This window comes from Astyanax mexicanus, chromosome 2 (genome assembly GCF_023375975.1).
Source record: "Astyanax mexicanus isolate ESR-SI-001 chromosome 2, AstMex3_surface, whole genome shotgun sequence".
Lineage (NCBI taxonomy): Eukaryota > Metazoa > Chordata > Actinopteri > Characiformes > Acestrorhamphidae > Astyanax > Astyanax mexicanus.
The window spans coordinates 71,193,974-71,220,132 of record NC_064409.1 but is presented as its reverse complement, the minus strand read 5'-3'; the positions used below and the strand labels follow the sequence as shown (position 1 = coordinate 71,220,132).

Below are 26,159 nucleotides of genomic sequence, written 5' to 3'. Positions count from 1 at the left end.
ATTCCTTGTGGATACAGAAAAACTTATTTTAGATAGTTAACAATAGATAAATTATGCACAGTTGAATTTAAATAATGTGTAGAAGACACTGAACAATTTATAGCAGAAGATTCATACTGGATACTGAATAATTTGTATTGGATATAAAATTATTAATAGTAAATAAAGAATATTTTGTGGTGTTAACTGAATATCATTTTTTTGTATCCAAACAATTCATAGTATGAACTAAGTATGTTTCATAGAGGTTTTAAAGCTGAAATGTAAGGTCACTGCTGTACATCTTTCAGATGTATAGTTTTACTGTTCAAATTAAAACAAGCAGCTTGTGTTTCAGGTTAGTCATATTACTCTGGAAGACAAACCACCTCTTTATAGTGCTTTAACTGAGCAGTAGTGTAATAATGAGTCAGCATCACCTGACCAGCTCAGGTCAGACACAGTGAAAATGAAACCGCAACCGAATGAATTCCAATATTTTATTAACTCACAAATTAAAACAAGTAGAAAAGGATCGTTTACATGTAATTCACCTCGAGATATGAACTACACTTGGGTAAATAAACACCTTCCATTTCTACACTGTTAAAGCTACAATCAGTTTGATCAAATAATTTATCCAGCAGACACGTTTTAACTTCAACTCCATGCTCTCCTACTCACATTTTAGCTGCATTGGTTGACAGACAATTCACGTTTACTTTGATTTAACATAGAAGTACTACAGACAGTAGCTTCAGCAAGAACCGCTTCACACCATCCTTTAAAAGATCAGAGCACAGTGACCCAACAAACCCAATGCTCTCCTCCTTTCAAAGAGTTCTAGAATGTTCTTATATATCCATCCATTCCCACATGACTCATACCACTAGAATGATCTCAATCATGCTGTTCTTAGAATGCTTTCAGTTTTCTTATAATTCTAGTATGGTTCAAATCATGATGTTCTCACAGTTCTTTGGATTTTTGTACTCAATCAATCTTTATGCACTTAGAATTCTTTTGGACTTTCATACCATTCTAGAATGTTCTGAACTTTAATGTCCTTAGAATACCTTCTGACTTAAATGTTTTATTAATCATGCTGTTGTTAGAATTACTTTAGATTTCTCTACAATTGTAAAATGTTTTCAGCTGTTTTTAGAAGTCTTTCAGTCTTCCATACCATTCTAGAATATTCTAAACCATTGTTGCTTTTAGAGATCAATACCATTGTAGAATTTTCTTAAATCATGCTTATTTTGGATTTCAGTACAATTCTGGAATATTTTCAATTATGCTGTTCTTAGTATTCTTTCAGCCTTTTAGAATGTTCTGAACTGGGATGTTCTTAGAATGCTGTTAGATCTCAATACCATTCTAAAAATGTTCCAAACTGTGATGATCTTATAATGCCTTTAGACTTAAATACTGTTCTAGAATGTTCTGAACTGTGATGTTCTTAGAATGCTTTCGGCCTCAATGCCATTCTAGGATGAATGATCTCTGAACTTTGTTCATAGAATGCTTTCTGACTTTAATACCATTATAGAATGTCATATTAATCATCCTGCTGTTATAATTATTTTGATTTCTTTACGGTTCTAGAATATTTTCAGTTATGCTGTTTTTGAAATTCTTTTAGCCTTCCATACCATTTCTAGAATATTCTAAATCATTGTGTTCTTAGAATGCTTGTAGATGTCAATACCACTCTAGAATGTTCTTAATCACGCTACTCTTAGAATTATTTAGAATTTCCGTACAATTCTAGAAATTTTCAATTACGCTGTTCTTATGATTCTTTCAGCCTTCTAGAATGTTCTGAACTGTGATGTTCTTAGGATGCATTCAGACATAAATACTGTTCTAGAATGTTGAAAAAACTGATGTTTTTAGAATGCTTACAGACTTCCATACCCTTCGAGAATGTTCTCAACCATGCTGCTCTTAAATTGTTTTCAGACTTTCATTGTTCTAGAATGTCATTCCCTAATTGACATTATGTTAGAACATTTTCATCCTTCACACATGCTAGTGTTGAGTGTTGTGTTCTGTCTTCAAAGTTCCATTGGTTCGAACCACACATCTAATCAATGCTACAAACACCTTTTAAAACACCTCCACACACAAATGTGATCGAGAACCAATCTTTTTCTGAGCACGGAACCCACGTGCATCCTAGAACACTGACCCACGTGATATTTCTTCTGCAGCCGACACCAAGTCCCTTCAAACTGAGACAACTTCAGCGGCGCATTCCAGGTGCTACTGCACGCTGAGGAACATTCAGACGTTGTGACGATGTGGCGATGATGGGAGTTGTACATTCCTGCTTAAAGCATAAAGGCTGATTATCATATCGAACATCCCAAAAACTAAGCTTCAAGCCTTAAATATGAGTTTTTCCTCAACTGAACATATTAGAATAACCAAGTGTTGCTCTGCTTAAGATCAGAGCACTGGTCTCAGAGCTCTGTTCTCAGCTTATCTGGTCCTTTTTAACTCCAGTTTAATTCACAGCCAGGATTGATTTGGGCAAGGAAGTCTAGCCCTTAGAGCCTTGTTGGTTTTGAAGTTTTCTATCCACCACTTCTCTTCATTTCTTCATCTTCATGTCAGCTTCTATGGCGCTGCGGCGCCCCCTGGTGCCTCCATCCTAAAAGAACAGAAAGCAGGGAAAACAGGGGATGGCAGGCATGAGTCTGCTGAGTCCGTTAGCCTTGACCCACCAGACCATGTGTGCTTAATACTGGCCATGTAACAGGCCTTAAAACAAGACGGGGGGCTTTTCCAGTCCCTTACTCACGCATGAACTAAAACAAACACGTGCAACATACACCAATCAGCCATAACATTAGCACCAAAAAAGATAAGAGCACTTCAGTTTCTGAATCGGTTTATCTGATTCTGCTATTTATAGGTATATGTTTGAGTAAATTGAACATTGTTGTTTTATTCTATAAAATACGGACAGCATTTTTCTCAAATTTCAAATAAAAATATTGTCATTTAGAGAATTTATTTGCAGAAAATGAAAAATGGATAAAATAACAAAAAGATGCAGTGCTTTTTTTAGACAAGAAAACAAGCTAATATTCATAAAGTTTTAAGAGTTCAGAAATCAATATTTGGTGGAATAACCCTGGTTTTAATCACAGTTTTCATGCATCTTGGCATGTTTTCCTCTACCAGTCTTACACACTGCTATTGGATAACTTTATGCCTATCCTGGTGCAAAAATTAAAGCAATTCAGCTTGGTTTGATGGCTTGTGATCATCCATCTTCCACTTGATTATATTCCAGAGGTTTTAAGTTTGGTAAAATCAAAGAAACTCATAATTTTTAAGTGGTCTCTTATTTTTTACAGAGCTGTATATTACTGGGATATATTAAACAGCAAGTGAACACTTTGAGCTTAGAGGCATTATTAAGTAAGTGGTAGTAATGTTATGGCTGACTGTCCGACCACTATAAAGATAATTACTTTCATTTGAATGAATAAGGAATATAAGAAATATATATTTTAAGGAGCTAATTAATTGTTAAGTATTTTATACATTCAAACATAAAACATGACTTAAAAAGTTCTTAGTCAATTTTTACATTATCAGATGCATGTAATGTTTGTACGTGTTTTTGTTTTGTTTGTGTTATTGGACCCCTTGAAAATGGAGATGCAACATCTAAAGATGTTCTAGTAATAATAAACTGTTATCAAAGGGCACTCTGTTCAAAACTATTACCCATATCTTGTACTTAGTACTGATGACATAAATTGTACACCTGTGTACTCTCTTAAGTGTAAACCCTGTGTGTTTTGAAACGCTTATACACGTGTGCATCTGTGCAGGAGAGAGAGAGAGAGAAAAGAGAGAGAGAGAGAAAAGGAAAGACAGGATTTAGGGGGGCAGAGAGCAAAGCCGTAACCTGGATACTTACAAAAAGAGAGAGAAGGAAAGCAGGAGAGGCCATGGGGAGACTGTCCTGTAGGAGGACAAACAGCAGTGAGAAAGAGACACACGCGCACGCACACACACACTCACTCGCTTCTGCAACTCAGGCCATCAACACACACACACAGACCATCTTTCACCTACAGGAACATACAAACAAAACTACAAATACACAGACATTCCAGGCTTACAGACAGAGCTGAAGCAGACAGAATTTTTGCAAAAGTGATCTACAAGGTGATTTCTGAGTGTCTGGATTTCAGCACACAAAAACAGAAGCATAGCACTGCTAATAATAAAGGAAATATGAAACTGAAACCAGTTAGATTCACAACAATGTATAAAAATAACTGGTCCCAACTAACATTTACTCTTTATTAGCTGTGCTAATAGTGATATTTCGAGAGGCTTCCAGCTGCAGCTTCACAGACAAAGCCCTTGGTTGCTCAGAAGCATTGTGCTGGGTGGAATTGAGGCCTGTGGCTGGATGGGAGTAATATTTAATATAATCTTTAATATAAAAGCTCCAGATAGCCTTAAAAACACTACTATTTTCTTTTTTTCATTTTCATAGTCCATTTAAATCAATACAGTATAAACCAAATATAGAAAATTAGCACTCTGTAAAAAAATTGATAAAAAATGGTAAATTGAAGTGTATTATAGTATAAATGGATGCATGTATTGTCTCAGTAAAACAAGTTTTTAAGTTGTTTTTATTAAGTTTAAAGCAACAGTCCTTTAGAATGCTTTCTTTTAAATTAAATGCATTAATATTTTGTGGGGAAGCGACTAAATATTCTAATAAACAGCATCAGTGCGCTTCTGCAAAGCAAACTATATTAAGTCTAATACTGGGTTTGCTTAGAGTTTTTCTGAGCACAACCGCTTTAGCTGGTTACCCAAGCAACCACAGTGCTGCTAATGGTGCTGTTACAAGAAATACTGTGAACATAGAGATATCAGATTCCCAAAACTCAGTCTTCATCTGCTCATTCACTTATTATTAAACCAGAGAAATGCAAAATTAGAACAGAATAGAGATGGGGAGATTAAACCGAGCACAACAGAATCTGATGAATCCATAAAATTCATCCCGTCTGAAAAGATCAATATTTTTTTTAGCATGCTTAGTGCAATCAAACATTTTCACCAAACACTTAGAGACTGTCTTTTTAGTTAGCACGGGACTCAACTAGCTGTAGTTTGTTTTTGTGTGTGTAATTTACAGTTACAAGGCTTTTCACACTAATGCAATGGAGTCGATTGACTCTTTTTAAAAATGTTTCAGGACCTCACATTCATATTTCAATCAATCAATGACCAAACTCCTTGTTTATAACACCTCTGGCGAAGCTGCAGCTGGATGCTAATAAACATTTGTGGGTGAAAGCAAGCAACGTCACAAAACACGGAGCAAGCTAGGCATCTCTAGCAGCAGAGAATCAGAAGAAAGCTCACACACACAAGCTAGTGTTAGTCCACAGCAGGTTATAGACGAACACAGAGACAAGCGCAGGTAAAGGTGGGACAGAAATACAGGTGAAACAGAGAGAAAGCTTGGACTGATCCATGTGATCTGTATGTGTAACATGTCTGTGATAAATAAGAAGATGTTTGATGTCACTGTATGTGATGAAATCGCTCACGTGCACATTCTGTGAAAGAGGACTCAATGAGTGAATCATGAGGGGGTGCTGGGGTATTGCGCTGGTTGAGAAAGTAGGAGGTAAGGTGTTAAGACTGTACAATTTCCACAAAGACTGACAAATAACACAACCTAAAAACATGGCATAAATAACCACGATGGGCCTGGATTCCCAAAAGCTTTGTGGTAATCAGATTATCTTATCTCACAGAGAGAGAGAGAGAGAGAGAAGCCACAACTGAGAGAGCAGTTCTAGCACAGCTGACGGTTTTGTTTTGACACAAAGCTGGTTCAAAGCCTCACACTTTAATAATAAGGGTTTCAAATATTAAACTACACTGTTGCTGAAATTGTTACAAATAGAAAGAAATTGAACTAAAATTAGCACTCAAACTCCCTAATTTGTCCATATGATAAACACGGTCATTCCAGTATACAGTGAGGAAATTAAGCATTTGAACACCCTGTGAATAATTTATTTGTGTGTTACTGCTGCAAATAAGTAAGTATTTGAAAACCTGTGAAAATCAATGTTAATATTTAGTACAGTAGTCTTTGTTTGCGATTATAAAGGTCCTGTAGTTTTTCACCAGGTTTGCACACACTGCAGCAGGGATTTTGGCCCATTCCTCCACACAGATCTTCTCCAGATCAGCCAGGTTTCTGGGCTGTCGCTGAGAAACACAGAGATTGAGCTCCCTTCAAAGATTTTCTACAGTGTTTAGGTCTGGATACTGGCTAGGCCTACTTATTTGCAGCAGTAACACACAAATAAATTATATAAAAATAAATAAATAAATAAAAAATACATTTGTGATTTCCGGATTTTTTTTTTTCTTTTAGATTATGTCTGTCTCTCACAGTGGACATGCACCTAAGATGAAAATTTCAATTTGACCCTTCCATGATTTCTAAGTGAGAGAACTTGCAAAGTCGCAGGGTGTTCAAATACTTATTTTCCTCACAGTACATGCTTTATATATGCAGAACACTTCTGAATAAATGAAGGGGCTAAAAAGCTTATTTATTGACTGTTTCTGGGGAATAAGTGGTGGATAAGGGACAGGTAAAATAACACATTTAACTGGTAAGTACTGGTTTAATGGTATGAATCAATCACACAGTCAACATATTAACTTATTTTAGAGATAATTAGTTACAGCCCTAATGTTATATAGCAGTGAGAGTCAGATCCACCAATACATCAGTGAGTTTAGTTCTGATATGCTTTTGAGCAATCTGATCTGAATCAACTAGCTGCACATATTTTTGAATGCAACCTGCATCCAGGTCCACTCATTTTATTCTTTAACACTGTCCATTGTCATGCACACACACAAAAAAAATCTAATTATACACACACACACTGACATACCAAAAGTCATGGGATAGCAGTATGTCAACTGATCATAAGTGTTACCTCAGGGTATGGCTTGTTAGGTGTGGGAATCACAGGGCATCTCATGATTAGATATTACCACGACATGTTGCCCACAATAATGGTGATCACGATATTGTGATAATATATATTACAAGACAGTTCTCTACAATACTTTGTGGAACCTGTGTTACTGAAGAGGATAAAATACTCCTAAATAAGCAAAAAACAGGAATTATTGATTTATTGGTGTTTGAGTTTCACAGAATTTGACAACCAATATTCTTCACCACAGGTTTACCCTGTTTGTTGATTAGCGCCATGTGGAGCAATGCAGCAGTAACTTTAGTAGGTCAAATATGGTTTTAGTGTTTAAGGAAGTTTAGATCACCTATGTTTCAATAAAAATATCCATATTTGATGCCAGGTATTAATAATGTATCGCAAACAAAATATGGATATTTTTCCTTGCTTGTTCAAGTTGTGTGGATGCATTTAACATTTCATGATTCCTTAAATCACAGTGTCGTGTACCTACCAGAAATATTTCACAGCAGGCATTTCCACCCACAGTACACAGTGCAGTGGATTATGACCAATAGCATCTGACTAGATGACTAGAGTGACTTCCTGTTCCATGACTTTTGGTATGTCTGTGTATATACAAAAACTGAAAGCAGTTGTAGTGATGAAAGGCCAGTACTGATTTAGCTTGGTATGGTCTGGTATGGTATGTGTTTCTATTAGTTACAATTGTTTACATTAACTATGAGGAACACATGACTGGACACCACAAGGAGGCATGCATATGGAACAGGTCATGCAGCTGATGTGGACAGAAACAGTCACTGACACTTGTCACTAGTCACTTTGGCCACAAAACGATAACAAAATCTTACCATATCCTAAATCTGGAAAAAAGCTCAGTGCACAACTGTGTGCATATTATTTTTATACAGCAATTGCATGGCAATTCTGAAGCAGGGCAGAGTATGCACACACGTGTGGCAACACTGTACTGATGCGTTAATAGTACATTTACTTCAGATTTACATTAAAGGAACGCTGGACGCTTGTTTGTCATATTTTACAACCCCGATATAAAAAAGGAATAGTAGGTAAATGCTTTTAATACTCTGATTCTCTAATTTAGGAGAAAATTCCTGATAACCTACTGTTGTTGCTTTGTTTGTTAAGTGCCTGTGCGTGCATATAAATACAATATTTGTGTGTGTGTGTGTGTGTGTGTTTTTGTGTTGTGTGGGAGTTTGTGTGTGTTTTAGTCTCACTGACCTTTTCCATAGTATCTTGTTTGGAGTTGTTTCTTTTCCTTCTGGGCATGGCAGCTGGTTCTGGCTCTAAATGTGCATCTTTGTGTGCTGGGCTCAGGGTCTACATATATGAGACTGGGGGTTAGCGTTAATCCCACTACCCATATTGATAGGGACTTTAGCAAAATGCTCTGGGTAGGTTTATATATTTATGTGTGTTATCAGGGGTTAGTTAGTTGAATATTTATTCATCTGTCTCCTCAGGGCTCCTTCCCGCAGGTCCTTTTGTATCTGTGTGTGTGTTTGTGGGGATTACCTTGTCGTTGGGGTCCTGTTTGCGGTTAGCCTCACGCCCTCTCAGACTTTTGGCACTTATGCCGGACTCTGAGGTCTGCATGATGAGCTGGGTAGCCAGGAACTGCTGGATCTGCTCCAGGACATCTCGCTGCATCTCCAGAGCCATGTGGTAAACATCATGATCTGAGCTGTTGTACATCACTGCATTCTGGAACATCAGCATGATGTCCCGCTGGAACTCTGCCGTCGTGCGGATCTGCCCCGTCTCAATGTTCTTCTTGATCGCTGACAGGTCCATGGGCCTTGAGGGGAGATTTACGTGATTTGAGTGTCACAAAACTATAATTTAAAAATACTAGAAATGGTAATGATGCATTAACGATAGCATGTATAGGTCAATAATAAACCATCATAAGCCATATTAGCACTGAAAATGTATTTATTTTTTATTTAACATCATATATACATACACACACACACACCATTATTTCAACTTCATTGACAACAGTGTTGTCTAGTTTATGGGTAGTAAATCTAGTAAATACATGATTTTTTCATGATTTTCATGCCTTCTAGGCAAATTTTCACGACCATACAATTTTTAAAACAGTGCAGATATGGAAATTAAAACCAAAAATCAACTAAAACTATAATCAAAATTGATTACAGTACGCCTAAAATGAATCTGACACACAATCTTTAATAATAAAGTGTGTGTCAGATCCAGAGAGCTCCATTGTGTAGGGCTAATTTACTAAATTAACTAGATTTTCTCAGTCGATAAACTGAAACACAAAGATTTGTAGAGCAAATTTTCATGACTTTTTCAAAACTTTGTGGGTATTTTTATTTTTCCAAAACTTATCCAGGCCTAAAAAATTCTATTTTTAAATTTCATTAATTTTTCAGTTTTGTCATGACCATACAAACCCTGTGCATCAAAATATTTTAACATACAAAATATAGTAGTGCCAGAATAAAAATGTTCTCAGAAAATATACTATAATAATGTTTATTCAAATTGTAATTATTACTATACCCTACACTACAACTTAAATACAATATACTTACTGCCCACTCTTATTTTAGTGAGATCTGATCACAGAAGTAGTGATAAGAATACAACAATACGTTTAAAGCGTTCATTTAAAAACTTGGTGGAATTTCTTTTAAACCCTTTATTTTCTGTGGCCTTTTTATACACCCTAGGGATAACTAATTGGTAACTACATGCAAAGCAATGCAAATTAACTGAGTTGTTTCTAATTGGGGGGTAAGACAGGTACAGCCTGTGGTTCCACTGAGTTTATGAGATAACATATAAAAACACATGATATTTGTGAGTTCAGCTATTTATTTAAATACCTGTGGACAATGCTGTGGTACCCAGGAGCGATGTCATCAGACACAGGCTGTAGAAATACACTTGCGTACCTGCACAACACAATATAAACTGTTACATTATAAACTGTTAAAACCTGGGCTTCTGCAACTGTTCAGCATTGACCTAAATGATTAACACTTGCCTGTGATTGGCTGCTGCCCGCCACACCAGCATGATAGCTTTCTTCCAAATCTTTTGAGCCTGCAAAGCCTCTTGATCCTCACTGCATATGGAACTGATGCAGAGATGTGTGAATTAAAATGAAGCATATGTAATAAGATATAAAATAGTGCTGTGCGATATGACGATAAATATCGTGGGGACAATAGAACAGTGTCTATCGTGCTACTTACCTACTTACCTTACCTCGTTTCTACAGTAATTTCATCAATTATTCATGCAAATATATAAAGTAGGCTACGATGAAATGTATTTGGCGTGGTCACTTCGCATAAACTCGGTTTATATAAGTGATAATAAAGTAATCTTCGCCAAAAAAAAGCTTCATAATGTGGTTTTGCGACATGATACTGTTTTACATTATTTGACGGACACGCCGGTTTGCGACATGCTTTACGTTATTAAACTCATGGGAGCTGAACAATGGAGACGCATTGTTCTTTTGAAAAAATTAGCTACTGCATCTACCTCATCTTTTTTCATTTGATACATATATATTGCTGCACTAAAAGGTAGTAATTCTCATGAAAGTTTGGTTTAATGTAACTTTGAAATAAAGTTGGAAAAAAAGTAAGCAATGATTATTTTGTCATATTTTTTGAAGAATAACTGAAAACATACTTAAATGTGGTATATCATCATGATATATATTGTTATCGTAATATAAAAAATTCCATATCGTAATATATGATATTTCCCATATCGCCCAGCACTACTATAAAATACCATCATTCAGCAGTTTATTAAACATTATTTTATATGATTTTATATTCTAATGCTTCATACACACAGACACACAATACTCACAACTGAGAGGAGGCAGGGCTGCTGGCGGTGGAGTCTGCAGTGGTGTATCGCTGGGAGTTGGTGCCATACCCATCCTCACTCTCACTGGCTGGAGGGTCCACTTCTGAGAGATACGGACCCTCTCCACACTCTTTCATCTCCATCCCTTCATCTCCATCCACTTCACTCCCTCCATCCTCTTCCTTCACCTGTAAGGAAGGATATGAAGTCACTCAATATAACAATTATATCATAGATCAGCACCCACTTCATCTCTATTATTTTATAAACATTCAACAACAAAGTGTCCGATGTTATCTTACTGTGGAATATATGGTTTTAATCTGAATAAGTCTAGACAATTAGTGTGATATAGGCAGTAAAACTACACTGATTCTAGGGCTATGTCCAAATGCCAGGGTTCATACTGTTTTAAATAAACTTCTCATGACCATACGATTTTTAAAACGTCAGTGCAGACATGGACAATAAAACCAAAAATCAACTAAAACTATAATCAAAATTTATCATAGTTGGCATAAAATGAATCTGATAAAAAAATCTTGACATACAATCTTCAATAATAAAATGTGTGTCAGAGAGCTCCATTATGTAGGACTAAATTACTGAACTAACAGATTTTCTCTCTCGATAAACTAAAACAAAACTGTAGACCAATTTTCACTGATGAACTTTCTGGGTATTCTTAATTTTCCAAAACGTATCCAGGCCTTAAAATTGCTATTTTCAAATTCCATGACTTTTCTAGGTTTTTCATCACTGTACAAACCCTGAAATGCAAATTTGACACTACGACAATATGCCTGTAGTCAGATTTTTACTTCATTACTTGATCCCGCTATGATAAGTGTTACAAAGGGAGATGTTTATGTTTTCTTTTTTGCTGCCTTCTCTTTCTATGCTATCTCACTCTTTTTATCAATCCTGCAGGTTACCTGTGAGAGGGAGGAACTGACTAGTTGATCCTGATCCTGCATCACAATAAAGCGCTGGCCGATGTGGAGTACAGCGCGACACCCGACCCATTCAACCACCACGCCGCCCAGACCAAACCACCTGGCTGTTTATTTTATTGTTTGTGCTGTTGTGAGTAAAACCCAAGCTGTTTAGATAATTGAAGTAGAACACGTTATTTAACCTTAATGTTTTGTCACAGTACTTTTGTAAACACACGTCAAACATTACAAAAAGCCAAATGTAGCACTGTAGGGGACAAGACATGCTTCTTTGGGGGAGTGGTTATTTTCTCCTGTGTTTTGTTAGTTAGGGAGGGAGGGAAGATTTATGTATTTTTGTTTCTTTTTTTTTTTTGGTAGGTAAGTCAATCCTTTGTTCGTTATTTTAGGCATTCTTATCCCTAAAGAAAATTCTACTATTTGTTTAAAATAAATCACTGTGGCTTGTATTTCTGTGGCCGGTATCATCTTTGGTCTGGGCTGGAAATGCGTGAGCGGGTGTCATCATAGCTTATGTTACTGGACTGGTTTTCCAGGCTAAATATAATAAAAGGAAAGATATTACAACACAAAAAATCCAGCTACCTTCTGTTCTCTCCCTGATGCTGAGCTGTCCTCCGAGTCGAGGCAGGGAGTTTCAGTCTCAGGTTGAGCCCACTCTTCACTTTCAGCCTTCACTGAAGGGCAGGGTGTTCTGTTCGCTGTTGGCTCCTCCTCCTTTATTGCTTCTTGCTCTCCTTCTTTCTCTTCAGGTGGTCGCTGTTCAGGCTCCTGCGTTTGTACCGTCGTCTCTGGTGGGGCCGCAGGCTCAGAGTCACCAAGCGGCCCCTCGGTTGTCCCAGATTCCCCAGCGTCTTCTAGCGGCATGGCTGGCTCTACCTCCTGAGGCTCTGGGATGGGCAAACTTGCCGGGACCTCAGCAGTAACTCTAGGCTGTGGGGTAACTAGGCTAGGCTCTGGCTCGACTGTTTTAAAGGCCTGGTGCTCCCAGGGGTCAGAAAGAGCATGGCCCCCAGCCACGGCTTCCTCACACAGAGAGAGCGCAGCCTCCACTGCGGCCGCATCCAACACCTCCACTGATTCATCCACCTGATAGGAAATAGAAAACACAGCAAATGAAGTAACAAACAATAAAGGAATCAACTGTTGATTAAATTGTGTGGATCACTTATTAGAGTCTTATTAGTGTTTATGCAGCTGACAAAGCCTCTATACTAAAATGTTGCAAAAATTAGAATAATAAAAGTTTACCGCTGGGCATTTCCATCCAAACGTTTCACAAAAGTTGGATGCAATTACAACATTTTGGTAGGAAAAATAGTAATTTTAAAGTAATTTGAGCTTAAACTCAATACAGTTACATGAAGACGATGTAGATTAATATTATGTAGGCTACTTGCTTTTAGCAGAATCATCTTTACAGTCATTTGCTTTCTATTTTTATGGCCATCACTGGGCAGAACAAGTGGTGGTCAATATATTAATGGTGAAAATCTCTGTGCCACACAAGAACATCCTCCAAATATCTAGGAGAGCAGTGCTGAGCCATTTTTCAGATGAGATTTGGAATTAGCCTACAGAATATCAAAAGCAAGCTTTGAAAAACAATGTATCCGTATTGGACCATCCACAGGATCGGTTGGAATTTTATATACATTACATTTTAAATTACATTACATTACATTACATATACACTGTATTATTGTTAATTAAACTGCACATATTGTTTCTGGATGCACAAATGGCACTCGGAGCTTAATAAGACATTTGGCTTAAGATATATATTCTGATTTTCTACCTCTACCTCCTAGCAGGGTTAATTTATGTGCACTTTTAACCAGCTTCTAGCAAACCAAAAGCATTAATGTGACAGTTTAGTACATTAAAGTGTAGGGGCTGCAACTACTGATTATTTTGGTAGGCGGCTTATCCAGTGATTATTTTTTCAATTAGTCAACGATTATTTCTGCCATGTCCTCCATCTCTATGATAGAATGATAAAACTATAGAAACAGCTGAACATGAGATTTAAAAAAGGCATTTAAATGTCTAGAGGTTGTTAAAAAGGAAATTACTGGAAATTACTGATATTTGGTGGTTAAAAATCTGGTAATCTGGTGTGTTTGGGCACTTTTGGAGTGAGCCATTTATCTATCTCCCATTGCAGTTCTGTCCCCTGCACTTTGTGTAATGCAATACTGTTACAAATTAAGGATTAGTCGACAATTAAATTTCTAGTCGACAAATTAAAAAAATCGTCATCATCGACTAATCGTTGCAGCCCTATTAAACTCACTACAAAAAAGAAAAATGCAAACAGCCACCATCTGAAGTCTACTTATGTGAATTTGTTTGTTTGTTTGCAGCACACATGCAGTACCTTCTCTTCAATAATAGCAATGATATCCCCCACAGTCTCCAGGTCCAGTTCATCCCCCATGTAAGACACAGCCACGAGGTTCTCCTCGACCAGCTCTCCCTCTCGGCCCTCTGTCTGTTCGGAGTCGGTCTGCACCGCCAGCATTGTCTCAGGACCAGAACACTCTGCTACTGATGCTCCTAACATAACGCACAAACACACAATTTGTCTTTATCTTAAAGAACAGTACTGTTTACGCTGGAAGGTGATGATAAGCTGTGTTTTTGGCAACATCCCAGAAGACAGCTTTGAGATGCATGGCTCCGTGTTAATGCGTTAAAAAGCCCATCCAGGCATCAGGCTGGTTTAATGGATGTCATGGATTTGAGACAACGTACAAGAGATGACAAACACGTCAACTAAATGGATGAATGGGATGAGGACAAACAGGCAAACAAACACGGTTTAAAATATATAAAAAGCATCTAAAAATAAAAACTTAAATGTACAAACCACCAACCAGTATTAGGCAAAAGTCATCATGCTTTTTTGGCAGAGAGAGAAAGAGAGAGAGAGAAAAAGACAAGCAGAAAGACACAGACAGGTAGAGAGATAGGGAGGGTGTGGATGAGGAAAAAGTGGGAGAGGCAAAGACCTGTGCTGGGTATAAAGTGGTGTCCTGGAGCAGGGGGGGCTACAGTGGGGGGATTAGGGGGCTCAGTGCTGGCTGGCATCTGGACTGTGGGTGAGCACTCCAACAGACGGGATAACGTGGGCGCATCTGACACGGAGACACACACACATACATAGAGCTACAAACACACACTCACACTTTAAAAGCAGCAAGCCATAGACCACTGAGCTTGTGTTGTCCGTTTATAGATGACTTATGTCTTTATATATGTGGGACTTTTAATATCAGAAATGAATAAATAATAAAATGCTTTTATGTATTTTTTTGTTTTTTTGTGTGTGTGCATACAATTTTTTCCTGCACATCACTGGATCCTCTGAATTACGAGAATGTTTGAGAGTATATATACGCTAATTAAGCTATATGTCAGCAAATGCTAATGCTAATGCACATCAGTTAGATGTTGGTACGCTACACCAGACTAAAACTGGCATATCACTTTTTGGTTTGTCATCCTTTTGCAAGAATGATTACGAATATTGTAAAAGGTTCTGATCATGGTGAGTAGTGCAGCCCAAGTAAAGATCAACTTGTAGGGCTTGTCAAACACCAGCTTTAGCTGGTAACTGGTTTCAGATTATGATGCAAGCTGTTCCCCAATTATTAATGTGGTTGAAAAGCTGCTCATCCAGGTAAAAACATGCTCCATGTTGGTAAGTAAACTAGCTAAACATATCTTGTACAGGAGAGCATATGATTTAATTTGAGTTTGATGGTTAGCTGGTCTATGAGTGTGACGTGAGCTGATCGTACTAATGTCTACTGAAGTCAACTCAGTATGAAAGTAGCATTAACTTACATGTAGCAATACTTAAAGCTTCACTAGGTAGGATTGAGATTTTGTACTTGCGGGCTCCCCCTACAGTTGTAGAGCATAATAAATGTTTCAGGCGGATTAGTTTCTCTTTCTCGTTTTCTGGCTTTCACAGACATATTCGGTCTTTTTCCAGCTTCTGTCAGAGTGTCTGTATGTTATTTTGTAAAGAATGAACCAGTAGTCCTTATAGAACTGTTAGAACTAAAGGTCGTAAAGCAGGTCGCAGTTCTCGTGAGTGTTGGTCACGGCCGCCTCGGAAAACTTACAGAGTCTGGTTTGAGCTCAGAGGAGCTCTGGCACAGACACAAGGACACCACTATTCCTCATATTACACCTCAATGCAGGGCTGCAGTGAGTTTCAAGCTGTAATTTTATTTCTATAAAAAGATCAAATATCAAGGAAATCCTACCTAGTGCTGCTTTAAAATTTGACTCTTAAACAAATGAAGCATAATTCAAAAAGATCTAGTCATGTTTAGAAAAAAAAACACAAATATAGGTTTCTGAACATATTAAATTATTCACCAGAGAAACAATGTCTCCAATAATTTCTGCATTTAAAAAAAAAAAAAAAACAAGGTTAGATCCAGAGTGACAAACACGGGCATACTGAGGGCTATAGAATGACACACAGCATTCAGTGGTCTATTTTGGAATCACATCAGTGGTTGTCAAACCGGTCCTCAGCAAATATATAGGCCAACTTGGGAAGGACTGGTTTGAGATGTATTACGAAGACAAACTAAAAAAGAAATCATGACATTTTATTGCACAAACACACTAAAATTCTCATACCCCTTAAAAAGGCAAATTACAAAAAAGATCTGAGAAGAAAGAAGCACATATTTAGAAGACCTAAGTTCTGTGTGCAGGCTGAATAGATAATCATGGATCAAATTTGTTTTTTGGCTGGGGCATCACATGAGAGCTGTTTTTTGTACTTACTGCACGAGTCTATTTCATTGTTCTATGTAATCTTTTCATTTCTAACTTCCATGAACATGCACCTTTTAAAACACATTTGGAATATACAGACTGTTGAATGCAGCAATATAAATACCCAGATCTAGGCATTTACCTGCAGATACTTCATGACCAGATGGAAGACCAGTCGAGGAGGTGTGAACCTCCACCCCATGAGCACCGTTACTGAGAGCCACAGCAGCCTCTCCCTCCACCACCTGAAAACACATCAACAACTCTCACTGTCGGAGTCTGACATGCCATCTTTATTTCTAAGCACAAGTGTTTGTGGTTATTTATCATCACTGACATGCTAAGGTAAAGGATCAATTTGCACGTGTAACTCCAGACAGTAAGAGCTTACATCATGCTTTTGCTTTGCCAAAAATGCCTCCACTTGTAAAAACTGAAAGCAAAAGAAAAATGGCAAATATTATGCGTGAAAGGGATGGAATATCACTTGTGCCCAGGTTAGAAGAAATATGGCAGCATGACTGTTGAAATAGTTTTAAAAATCTGACTGCTTTTAAACGTAGATTAAGCCTAGTCCTTGATTACACTGTATTCTGTATTGAAATGTACAACTGAAAGGGAAATGTAGTCCAGGTCAAGGCTTAATTCGTTTCTTGGAAAATGACCCTAAATACTAATAATATTAAGAGACAGAATGCATACAGAATGCTTAAAATAGAGAATGCATGAATCAGCTTGTTGCAAAAAGACTTAACTTATGAATGATAGCACTTTTTCACTAGATGATATGTGGCAGGTATGACACGGCACAACCACATATTCCTGATCTCACATTTTAGAAAAACTGCTGTGACTGTAAATAAGCATCCAAGTTAATTTAAAGCTGTATTAAATCGGCTTTTAGGTCTATATTAAATAATATCATATTTTACTGTTACAATGGTTACACCAATGTTAGGCTTTTTAATTTGTTTTATATAACTACGTGCTATGTAGCTAATACCTAACCCAAAGTGGCAATTCAACAACAGTAAAATTAGTCTGTGCAAAATTCATTAAAAATTCATACTGGCAATACAATACACAATCACAATGCAGAGGTAATGTATTAATCAATATACTATAGAGGTTATCTAATCTATACAAAATTGTTGCTATAAATAAGCACATGCATGTACTCTTGTACAAAAGCTATTTGGCTAAATGACAGTGATTACATTTGGCATGTACTGAGTAGTTAATAAGATGACTAAGCTATTTGAAAGCTCTAATGAGTTTGGGATTCGGATTAGTAGCTGTACTGTGCCATACTGCACTACCCTAAAGCAATATATATTTCAATACATTAAGTTTACATATATATCACAGTGCATTTTGTCTTCTTCCCCTTTCCTTCCACCTCCCCCATCTGCCCCTGTACTTACCAGTCTGGGGCTAGCAGATAGGAGATTGCCTTTCTTCAGCAGTTCAGACAGTAAAGGGGAGGGCGGTGGTGTGGCCTTCTGATTAAGGAGCTTTTTTTGAGGGGATTCTTCTACAACAGCACCCAGGCTTCCCTCTTTAGGTCCTGGCCCAGCTGGCTCAGACATCGGCACAAACACGGTCACTCCTTGAGTCTGTCACCAAAAAAAGGTTTTATTTTATTACTTTATGGTTTAATTTAAATTACATTTAATTTGTTAGTTTGAAAATACTTACTATTACTATTTTTTTAATGTTTTAAATACTGTTGAATATTGGTGTTTATTTGTTGTGGTGTGGGGGTTTACATGATCCTAAATATACCTCTAATATAGTCTGCAGAGTTCCTTCCAAAACTGTATTTATAACACACATGAAAACTGTATATGAAAAATAATTGGCTTAGTAAAAATGTAAGTGTAAATGATCTGACATGACCGAGTATACAATAATTTTCTTGGCTGTGTGTTCTATTCAGAATTATTACTGATCAAAAGTAAGATTAATAATCAGTTTACTTACCAAAGGACTGGGACAGGACTCCTCTGTTAAAGGCTGAGGGGTATCAGGAAGTGGAAGGTCCATGCTGGGTGAACTGGCCCCTAGTGGAGACCGGACAGTGACACTTGGGAGCCTCTTTGGTGTGTTTTTAGCTGCCTGACGTGCTGTAGAGACAAATAATGGCATGCTTTACTTAATGTAAGGAAAACATATTCGTATTACTTTAATGTGTGTGCACTGTTTTGTGTACTATTTGTATCATGTTTTTTCATGACTTTTAACATGACTTTACATGATTATACAATCTTTTAAACATCAGTGCAGACATGGACAATAAAACTAAAAAACAACTAAAACTATAATGATAAAAAAAAAATCTTTAAGCAATGCTGACACACAATCTTTAATAATAAAATGCATGTCCTGAGATTCTGAGAGCTCCATTGTCTAGGGCTACAAATAACTCTGAGCTGATGTATGTGTTAGCCCAAAATAGCTTATCTCAGTCAATAAATAGAAACAAACACTTGTAGACAGCAAATTTCCTTGATTTTACCAAAACTTTCTGGATATTTTTATTTTTCCAAAACTTATCCAGGCCAGGAAATTGCTATTTTCAAATGTCATGACTTTTCCAGGATTTTCATGACCATATGAACCCTGTTGTATTACATCTTGTCTTATCTGTGTTAAGATAAGCATTATATTATGTTACATTATTATGTTATGTTATAATTATTACATCTATATTTTATTTAGCTCCATGAGCAATTTTACATAGCTTTATCATTATTGTTTGTAAAGCCTTATTTAAATGATGAAAAACATTTAAATTATGTGTTTTACATATGCACAGCACCTACCCTGATAGGCCGCCTCTGTTGCTCTCCTCTTCTGCTCAGCCTCATCCTCCTCCTGCTTCTTCTTTCTGTCAGACGTACAGTGTTCACATAGCATCAATACAAAAAAAAGCACTTTGCATTCATGTTTCGGTTCAATCTCATTATTCAATTAGATCAGCTCAATAACACCCAAAACATGCAGGTTACAATTATTGCTAAATACCAAAAAACATTATGCAGTGAGACAGTATAATATAAAAGGACAGTCTTACTGTTCAATATCCCCCCATAACTCCTCCAGTTTGGAGTCCATGTGACCTGCCTGAATCAAATCTACTTCCTTCTTCAGTTTTCTGCAAATAAGAAAAGAAGACAAGACAAGAGAAACTAAGGATCTGAACTGACAATGCAAAATACAATAAATTCACAGTGTAAGTTTTTTTTTTTTAATGCTGTGTTTAGGGTTTAATCAACAATACTGAAAGGTCAGCCAGGGCACCTGTATTTCTCCTGAGTGTCTTTGAGGAGCTTCTTGAGCTCATCAATCCTCTCAGTAGTCAGCCTGCGCACAATAACATCCTCAATAGTCTCCACCACCTCTCCTTTTTCACCACGCTTGCGCCTGTTGAACAGCAACACAATGTCTCAAAGACTCAATAACAAAATGCACTCATAACAGAAAAAATGTGTGCCTGTATAAGTATTTAATTATTGTAAAAACTATGTTGCAAACAGGAATTGCATTAGGTGTCAGTTGATGCATTGCAAGAGATGCTGCTTTACGTGTTTAAATAAGAGTTTTTATCTTATATTAATTTAATAAACTGCATTCTGATGTAAGAAAAAAACAAATGCATTTAAATAATTATTTTTTTAAAGGAGAAAAAACAGAGATCAAATATTTCCTTCTTACCATCATCATCCTACTATCTCCATTTGATATTAAAAATTTTATAAAAAACGTGTAGAGTCCTGTGGTCATTATGGATAATAAATACACTACTAAATCTGCTAGTGTTGTAAGGGACCAAAGATAAGATGCCATCATGTAATGAACACTTGACATGTGTGTGTAACTGTAATTAAACTTACTTAGGGGCTTCAGTGGTCTCCAACAGCTCTGAATATTGAGAGGCACAGTGCTGTAGTGGTAACAGGAAAATGCACATGTATCAGCATTAAATTAACCAGCTCTGAATTTAAGATTACCAATCAAACATAGTATGCATGGTTTGCATCTATTTCAGAATGAACAGAATGTCCAGCTTTATTAATTAGAAGATACTTTGCAAGCACCTTCTGAGAAAACCAGTCCGGAGGACGTCCAGACTCTGAAAATGGCTTGATAGCTCTGCTGACGGACACCCTAAAAAAAAACAAGAGCTGCATGTCAAAACTCATCTCAATTTCATCTTCTGGGCAGTAGATGGACTAATTGAAATCAGTAAAAGCTCCCAGATGGAAGAGTAACGTGTTTTAGACACAGGTCATTAATTTTATTCTATACTACTGACAGTCATTCCATTATTCTCGATGAACACCAGCAATTACATTAAACCCAATGAACTCCAATGATTAAATGAAATTACACTGGGCTCAGCTCTCTCCACATATGCATGTCAAGAGCACAGAGTGCAAATACTGTATACCATAGGAACACAATTTATAAGCTTTTGATAACAATGGGCCTTCTAAAAACACATACTATGCTGTTTGTCCTTATTTGTGAGTTAAAAAAAAAAAACACTTTAATAAATACATCCAAGCTAAATGTGCAATGGTTGAGAGGTAGTTAACATTTACTGGTCCCACAGAAATAATAGCAAGTATACTATATCCCTGTTAAAATTCATTACATGTACAGTTGTGGTCAAAAGTTTACATACACTTGTAAAAAAACATAATGTTATGGCTGTCTTGAGTTTTCAATAAGTTCTACAACTCTTATTTTTCTGTGATAGAGTGATCGGAACACATACATGTTTGTCACAAAAAACAGTCATAAAATTTGGTTCTTTCATAAATTTATTATGGGTCTGCTGAAAATGTCACCAAATCTGCTGGGTCAAAAATATACATACAGCAACAAAATTTGTCAATTTTGGTGATGTAGCGAGTTGTGTCAATCAAATTAGCTTCATGTCATGGCCTCTTCACTTCTTGTAAGTGATTCTGATTGACTACAGCTGTTGACTTCTCATGAGCCCATTTAAATAGGGCTCATTTGACCCAGTGATTAGACTCAGCTACAAAAGCTACAATGGGAAAGTCAAAGGAACTCAGTGTGGATCTGAAAAAGCGAATTATTGACTTGAACAAGTCAGGGAAGTCACTTGGAGCCATTTCAAAGCAGCTACAGGTCCCAAGAGCAACTGTGCAGACAATTATACGCAAGTATAAAGTGCATGGAACAGTTGTGTCACTGCCACGATCAGGAAGAAAACGCAAGCTATCACATTCTGCCGAGAGGAGATTGGTCAGGATGGTCAAGAGTCAACCAAGAATCACCAAGAAGCAGGTCTGCAAGGATTTGGAAGCTGATGGAACACAGGTGTCAGTCTCCACAGTAAAGCGTGTTGTACATTGCCATGGACTGAGAGGCTGCCGTGCAAGAAAGAAGCCCTTGCTCCAGAAAAGGCACCTTAAGACTCGGCTGAAGTTTGCTGCTGATCACATGGACAAAGATAAAACCTTCTGGAGGAAAGTTCTCTGGTCAGACGAAACAAAAATTGAGCTGTTTGGCCACAACACCCAGCAATATGTTTGGAGGAGAAAAGGTGAGGCCTTTAATCCCAGGAACACCATGCCTACTGTCAAGCATGGTGGTGGTAGTATTATGCTCTGGGGATGTTTTGCTGCCAGAGGAACTGGTTCTTTGCAGAAAGTAAATGGGATAATGAAGAAGGAGGATTACCTCCAAATTCTGCAGGAAAACTTAAAACCATCAGCCCGAAGGTTGGGTCTTGGGCGCAGTTGGGTGTTCCAACAAGACAATGACCCAAAACACACATCAAAAGTGGTAAAGGAATGGCTAAACCAGGCTAGAATTAAGATTTTAGAATGGCCTTCCCAAAGTCCTGACTTAAACCCCATTGAGAACATGTGGACAGTGCTAAAGAAACGGGTTCATGCAAGAAAACCATCACATTTAGCTGAACTGCACCAATTCTGTCAAGAAGAGTGGTCAAACATTCGACCTGAAGCTTGCCAGGAGCTTGTGGATGGCTACCAAAAGCGCCTAGTTGCCGTGAAAATGGCCAAGGGACATGTAACCAAATACTAATGTTGCTGTATGTATATTTTTGACCCAGCAGATTTGGTGACATTTTCAGCAGACCCATAATAAATTTATGAAAGAACCAAATTTTATGACTGTTTTTTGTGACAAACATGTATGTGTTCCGATCACTCTATCACAGAAAAATAAGAGTTGTAGAACTTATTGAAAACTCAAGACAGCCATAACATTATGTTTTTTTACAAGTGTATGTAAACTTTTGACCACAACTGTAGGTTAAGATTGTCTCAGTCCTTGCCACTGCTGACTTTACGCTTTCTCCAAAAAAAAAAGGCTTGGATCTCTTTGTTCCATGTTGCTTTTTTGTTGTAATAAAAAAAAAAAAAACACTATATAAATCAATTAAAACAGAAGTGAATTGGATTACTGCTATTATGCAATTTCCCTTGCTTCAGTGGGTTACTTGAGGTTAATTACAATATCTTCTTACCAATTTTGATCTCCACTTCTCATCACAGAGGATGCAAGGCACAGTTTCTCCCGGATGGACCATGGTTCTGTTGGTCCCAGGGACATCATTTTGTGTTCTGCACAGCAAAGAATCGTATAAATTAGTGATGAAGGATATAGCAAAAAATCTCATTGGAAAGATACTTCTGCCCAAGGCATGAAGCTCACACAGGTTGCCAGATTCACACACAATAGCAAGCCGAATGAGTCCTACTCTGTATCTAATCAGTAAACAAGCTTCAATGTCTACAATGTCAATCTATACTACACTACAATGCCCATGAGCTCCAATCCAAAGATAATCTTTTGTAAGAAAATAGTGGGAGAGTGGGTTGGTTTCTTTTTATTTTAATCTCTGAATGAATTATAGTGATATTTTGAGTCTCTTGCAGTGAAATACGGCATAATTCTAAATAAAAAAAAAGACACCTAATACTTATACTAAAAGCTGATTGGTTCAGATGCAGACAGTATACAGACATGTTTACCTTCCTTAGGCAGTCATATTCTGCCCCTGAGAGCTGCTAGCTTTGTTAGCTGTGAAGCAAACGGACATTGTGGCCACGCCTTAATGGCTACGATTTAATGAACTAATTTGTTCCCACACCTTAATAAGCCGTGGCCATGCCTTAATTATCTAGCTCTCATGCATTAGGATATTGTTTCCACGCCTTAATTATCTCGTTCCCACACCGTAATAATTCGTGGCCAAGCGTTATTTTATTTTATTTTTTACATGATGTCACCTTAGGGGCTCCAAACGTATTTATCCACATAGTTCATTCTAAGAACAGGTTTCACAGCCACAATCTTACTGGCAGATGTAGAAACGGCAGTGTATACATACTCATTTAGTGTATTAAGCTTAATTTTGTGAGGGATTTTTTAAAGGTTCAGACAGACAGCTTTTTTAACCCCTTAACATGCCTTGTCCCATATAGGAGCTACAGGTGTAGGTGATACAAAACCCTTTTTCTCTGCAGTAAAATGAGGTTATTCACATTCTAAAAACTTTGAGGGCTTTGAAATCTCCTACAAGACACTTGGAGAAGCTGCCTGTTTTCTCTCTACTCCACTTAATAATTCCAGATCAGTAACAGGAATCAACCCAATTCTGCAGGTTTGAAAAAAGACGTAAAAAATAGACAAACATAACAAAACAAAAGCTTTTGAAGATATAAAATGTTTGATTTGTATTGAGGAAAATACTGATTTTAAATTGAAGTTTAGGAAAGTGCCAATTTTATCATGATTGCTTTTAATTATATTTGTAAAGCTGCAGATTTAATTACATTCTAAATAATTTTTATTACAATTAGAATTTGCGTTTATTGCGTTATTAGAAGTAGCGTTTATTAACAACTCTTAAATAGAAATCTTCAGGATTTAGGTGTGTAACATCAGGCAGAAAATGTACAAAAACGCTGGCCTGTTAAGATTAAATAGAGCAGATTAACCAAGTTCTGCTGTCCTGTCAGGGTGTTTGAGTACTATATCCTGACTAAACTGAAACAGCGTGTGAATGTGATACTAGCGTTAGCATTAGTTACTGTAAAAGAAGGGAAAATCAGCCGAATACACAGAATTAACGACCGCAGAACAGCCTGGCTGCATAGAGCTTAACATGCAAAAGAAACCTCGCCGTTACGCCACCTGTCAATAACCAATTGTCGATACTATAAAATATCAATACGTTGTCCAGCTCTAGCATAAAACAAGGAAATGTCCTGCGCTCATAGCAATAACTGTTTGTGTTTATTGAGTGTTAACTGCAAAGTGTCTAATTCTACAGCGGTCTACCTGTTTGTTTACCTACCATTTAGATAGTACTGTAGTTAGCTAGCTAGCTAATTAGCTAGGATAGCTAAGCTAACTAGCGTTAGTAAGCTACCGAGCAGGCGGTCACAGCTCTATAGTTAGCAAGCTAGCTAACGCTATACAGGACAGGCTATACTGCTGACTTGCTAAAGTTATTGATAAAAACAATACAATGAAGACATTAAATTATGTGTATGCATACATATAAAAGTTAAACCATATCTAGCTACTTAAAGACTATACATTCTATAAACGTATAAACGTTACCGTCTGCGAGTCTGTGTAACCTATGTTAGCCCGCGTAGCTTTTTGTTAGCAACAACCCCAGCTAGCTACCATAGCTAACCCCAAGCACAACACAGAGGTATCTACGTAGCTTAGCTATCTAGTTAGGTAGCTAACGTAACTATTCCAATAAACAGACGCGAATTATATGCTTTAAAACGCAGTATTTATGTATATGAGTATTAAACCGTGCAGTATTGGGTGAAAACAGCGAACTCACTTCCCACTCCGCTCGACATTTTCGATGCGAAAGCCGCGCCGCGCTCTCCTCGCCTTCCGTAACCCGTTAGCCTCTCCGCTGACCAGTTTAGCCAAAACGACAATTACGGCAGCCCACAAGAGTCAAAAACCAATCCGAACCCAGTTACGTAACCCCGGGGGATTAGCTCAAATGGTAGAGCGCTCGCTTAGCATGCGAGAGGTAGCGGGATCGATGCCCGCATCCTCCAATTTATTGATTTTTAACGCTTCCAGACCTGTATTATGTATTATGTGGAAAAAGTGTAAGAATGTTGTTTCTGTCTGTAATGCACAGAAAAGACTCTAATATTCTACCATAAAAATGTATATCTGAAATATTTAATAGTATAATATATAACATTTACATTGTATTGTGAGGTTTTGTATAATATTTTATATTTTATATTTCATATTTACCTTTTTATTAAATAAACCATTCATAAACAGTAAAGGAGGTTTTTAAAGATGGTAACTTACGTGAACCCAGTTGCAAAACAGCAGATCTCAGAGCAGGTAAGTTAAGTTAAACCCAAGAAAAAAAGGAAAAACAAATCTGACGATATTCAACAGAAAGGGTAAATAAAGGCACGCCGCCAGGGAA

At 37.2% G+C, this 26,159-nt stretch overlaps 1 protein-coding gene and 1 non-coding gene across 9 annotated transcripts; one reads left to right on the top strand and one right to left on the bottom strand.

The window, feature by feature from the left end:
• Window positions 1-465: 465 nt before the first annotated feature.
• brd8b (bromodomain containing 8b) lies at window positions 466-25,658 on the bottom strand. 8 transcript variants are annotated; one of them, XM_049474871.1, is made up of 21 exons: window positions 25,539-25,658; window positions 23,196-23,292; window positions 20,764-20,833; window positions 20,560-20,609; window positions 19,967-20,089; window positions 19,740-19,820; window positions 19,489-19,553; window positions 18,647-18,789; window positions 18,088-18,279; window positions 17,055-17,096; window positions 16,806-16,908; window positions 14,872-14,997; window positions 14,238-14,416; window positions 12,443-12,946; window positions 10,902-11,089; window positions 10,057-10,149; window positions 9,896-9,964; window positions 8,550-8,832; window positions 8,256-8,354; window positions 3,923-3,967; window positions 466-2,638 (listed from the first exon to the last, which is right to left on the bottom strand). In XM_049474871.1, exons 1-21 carry the CDS (start codon window positions 25,555-25,557, stop codon window positions 2,579-2,581), a joined length of 2,631 nt encoding a protein of 876 aa, XP_049330828.1. In that variant the 5' UTR covers window positions 25,558-25,658; the 3' UTR covers window positions 466-2,578. The 8 variants fall into 8 exon arrangements, with proteins under 8 accessions (XP_049330828.1, XP_049330830.1, XP_049330831.1 ...); XM_049474873.1 differs by lacking the exon at window positions 3,923-3,967; XM_049474874.1 differs by lacking the exon at window positions 8,256-8,354.
• Window positions 25,659-25,694: 36 nt separating this feature from the next.
• trnaa-agc (transfer RNA alanine (anticodon AGC)) lies at window positions 25,695-25,767 on the top strand. Its single transcript has one exon. It is a non-coding gene; the product is annotated as a tRNA-Ala (tRNA).
• Window positions 25,768-26,159: the final 392 nt, after the last annotated feature.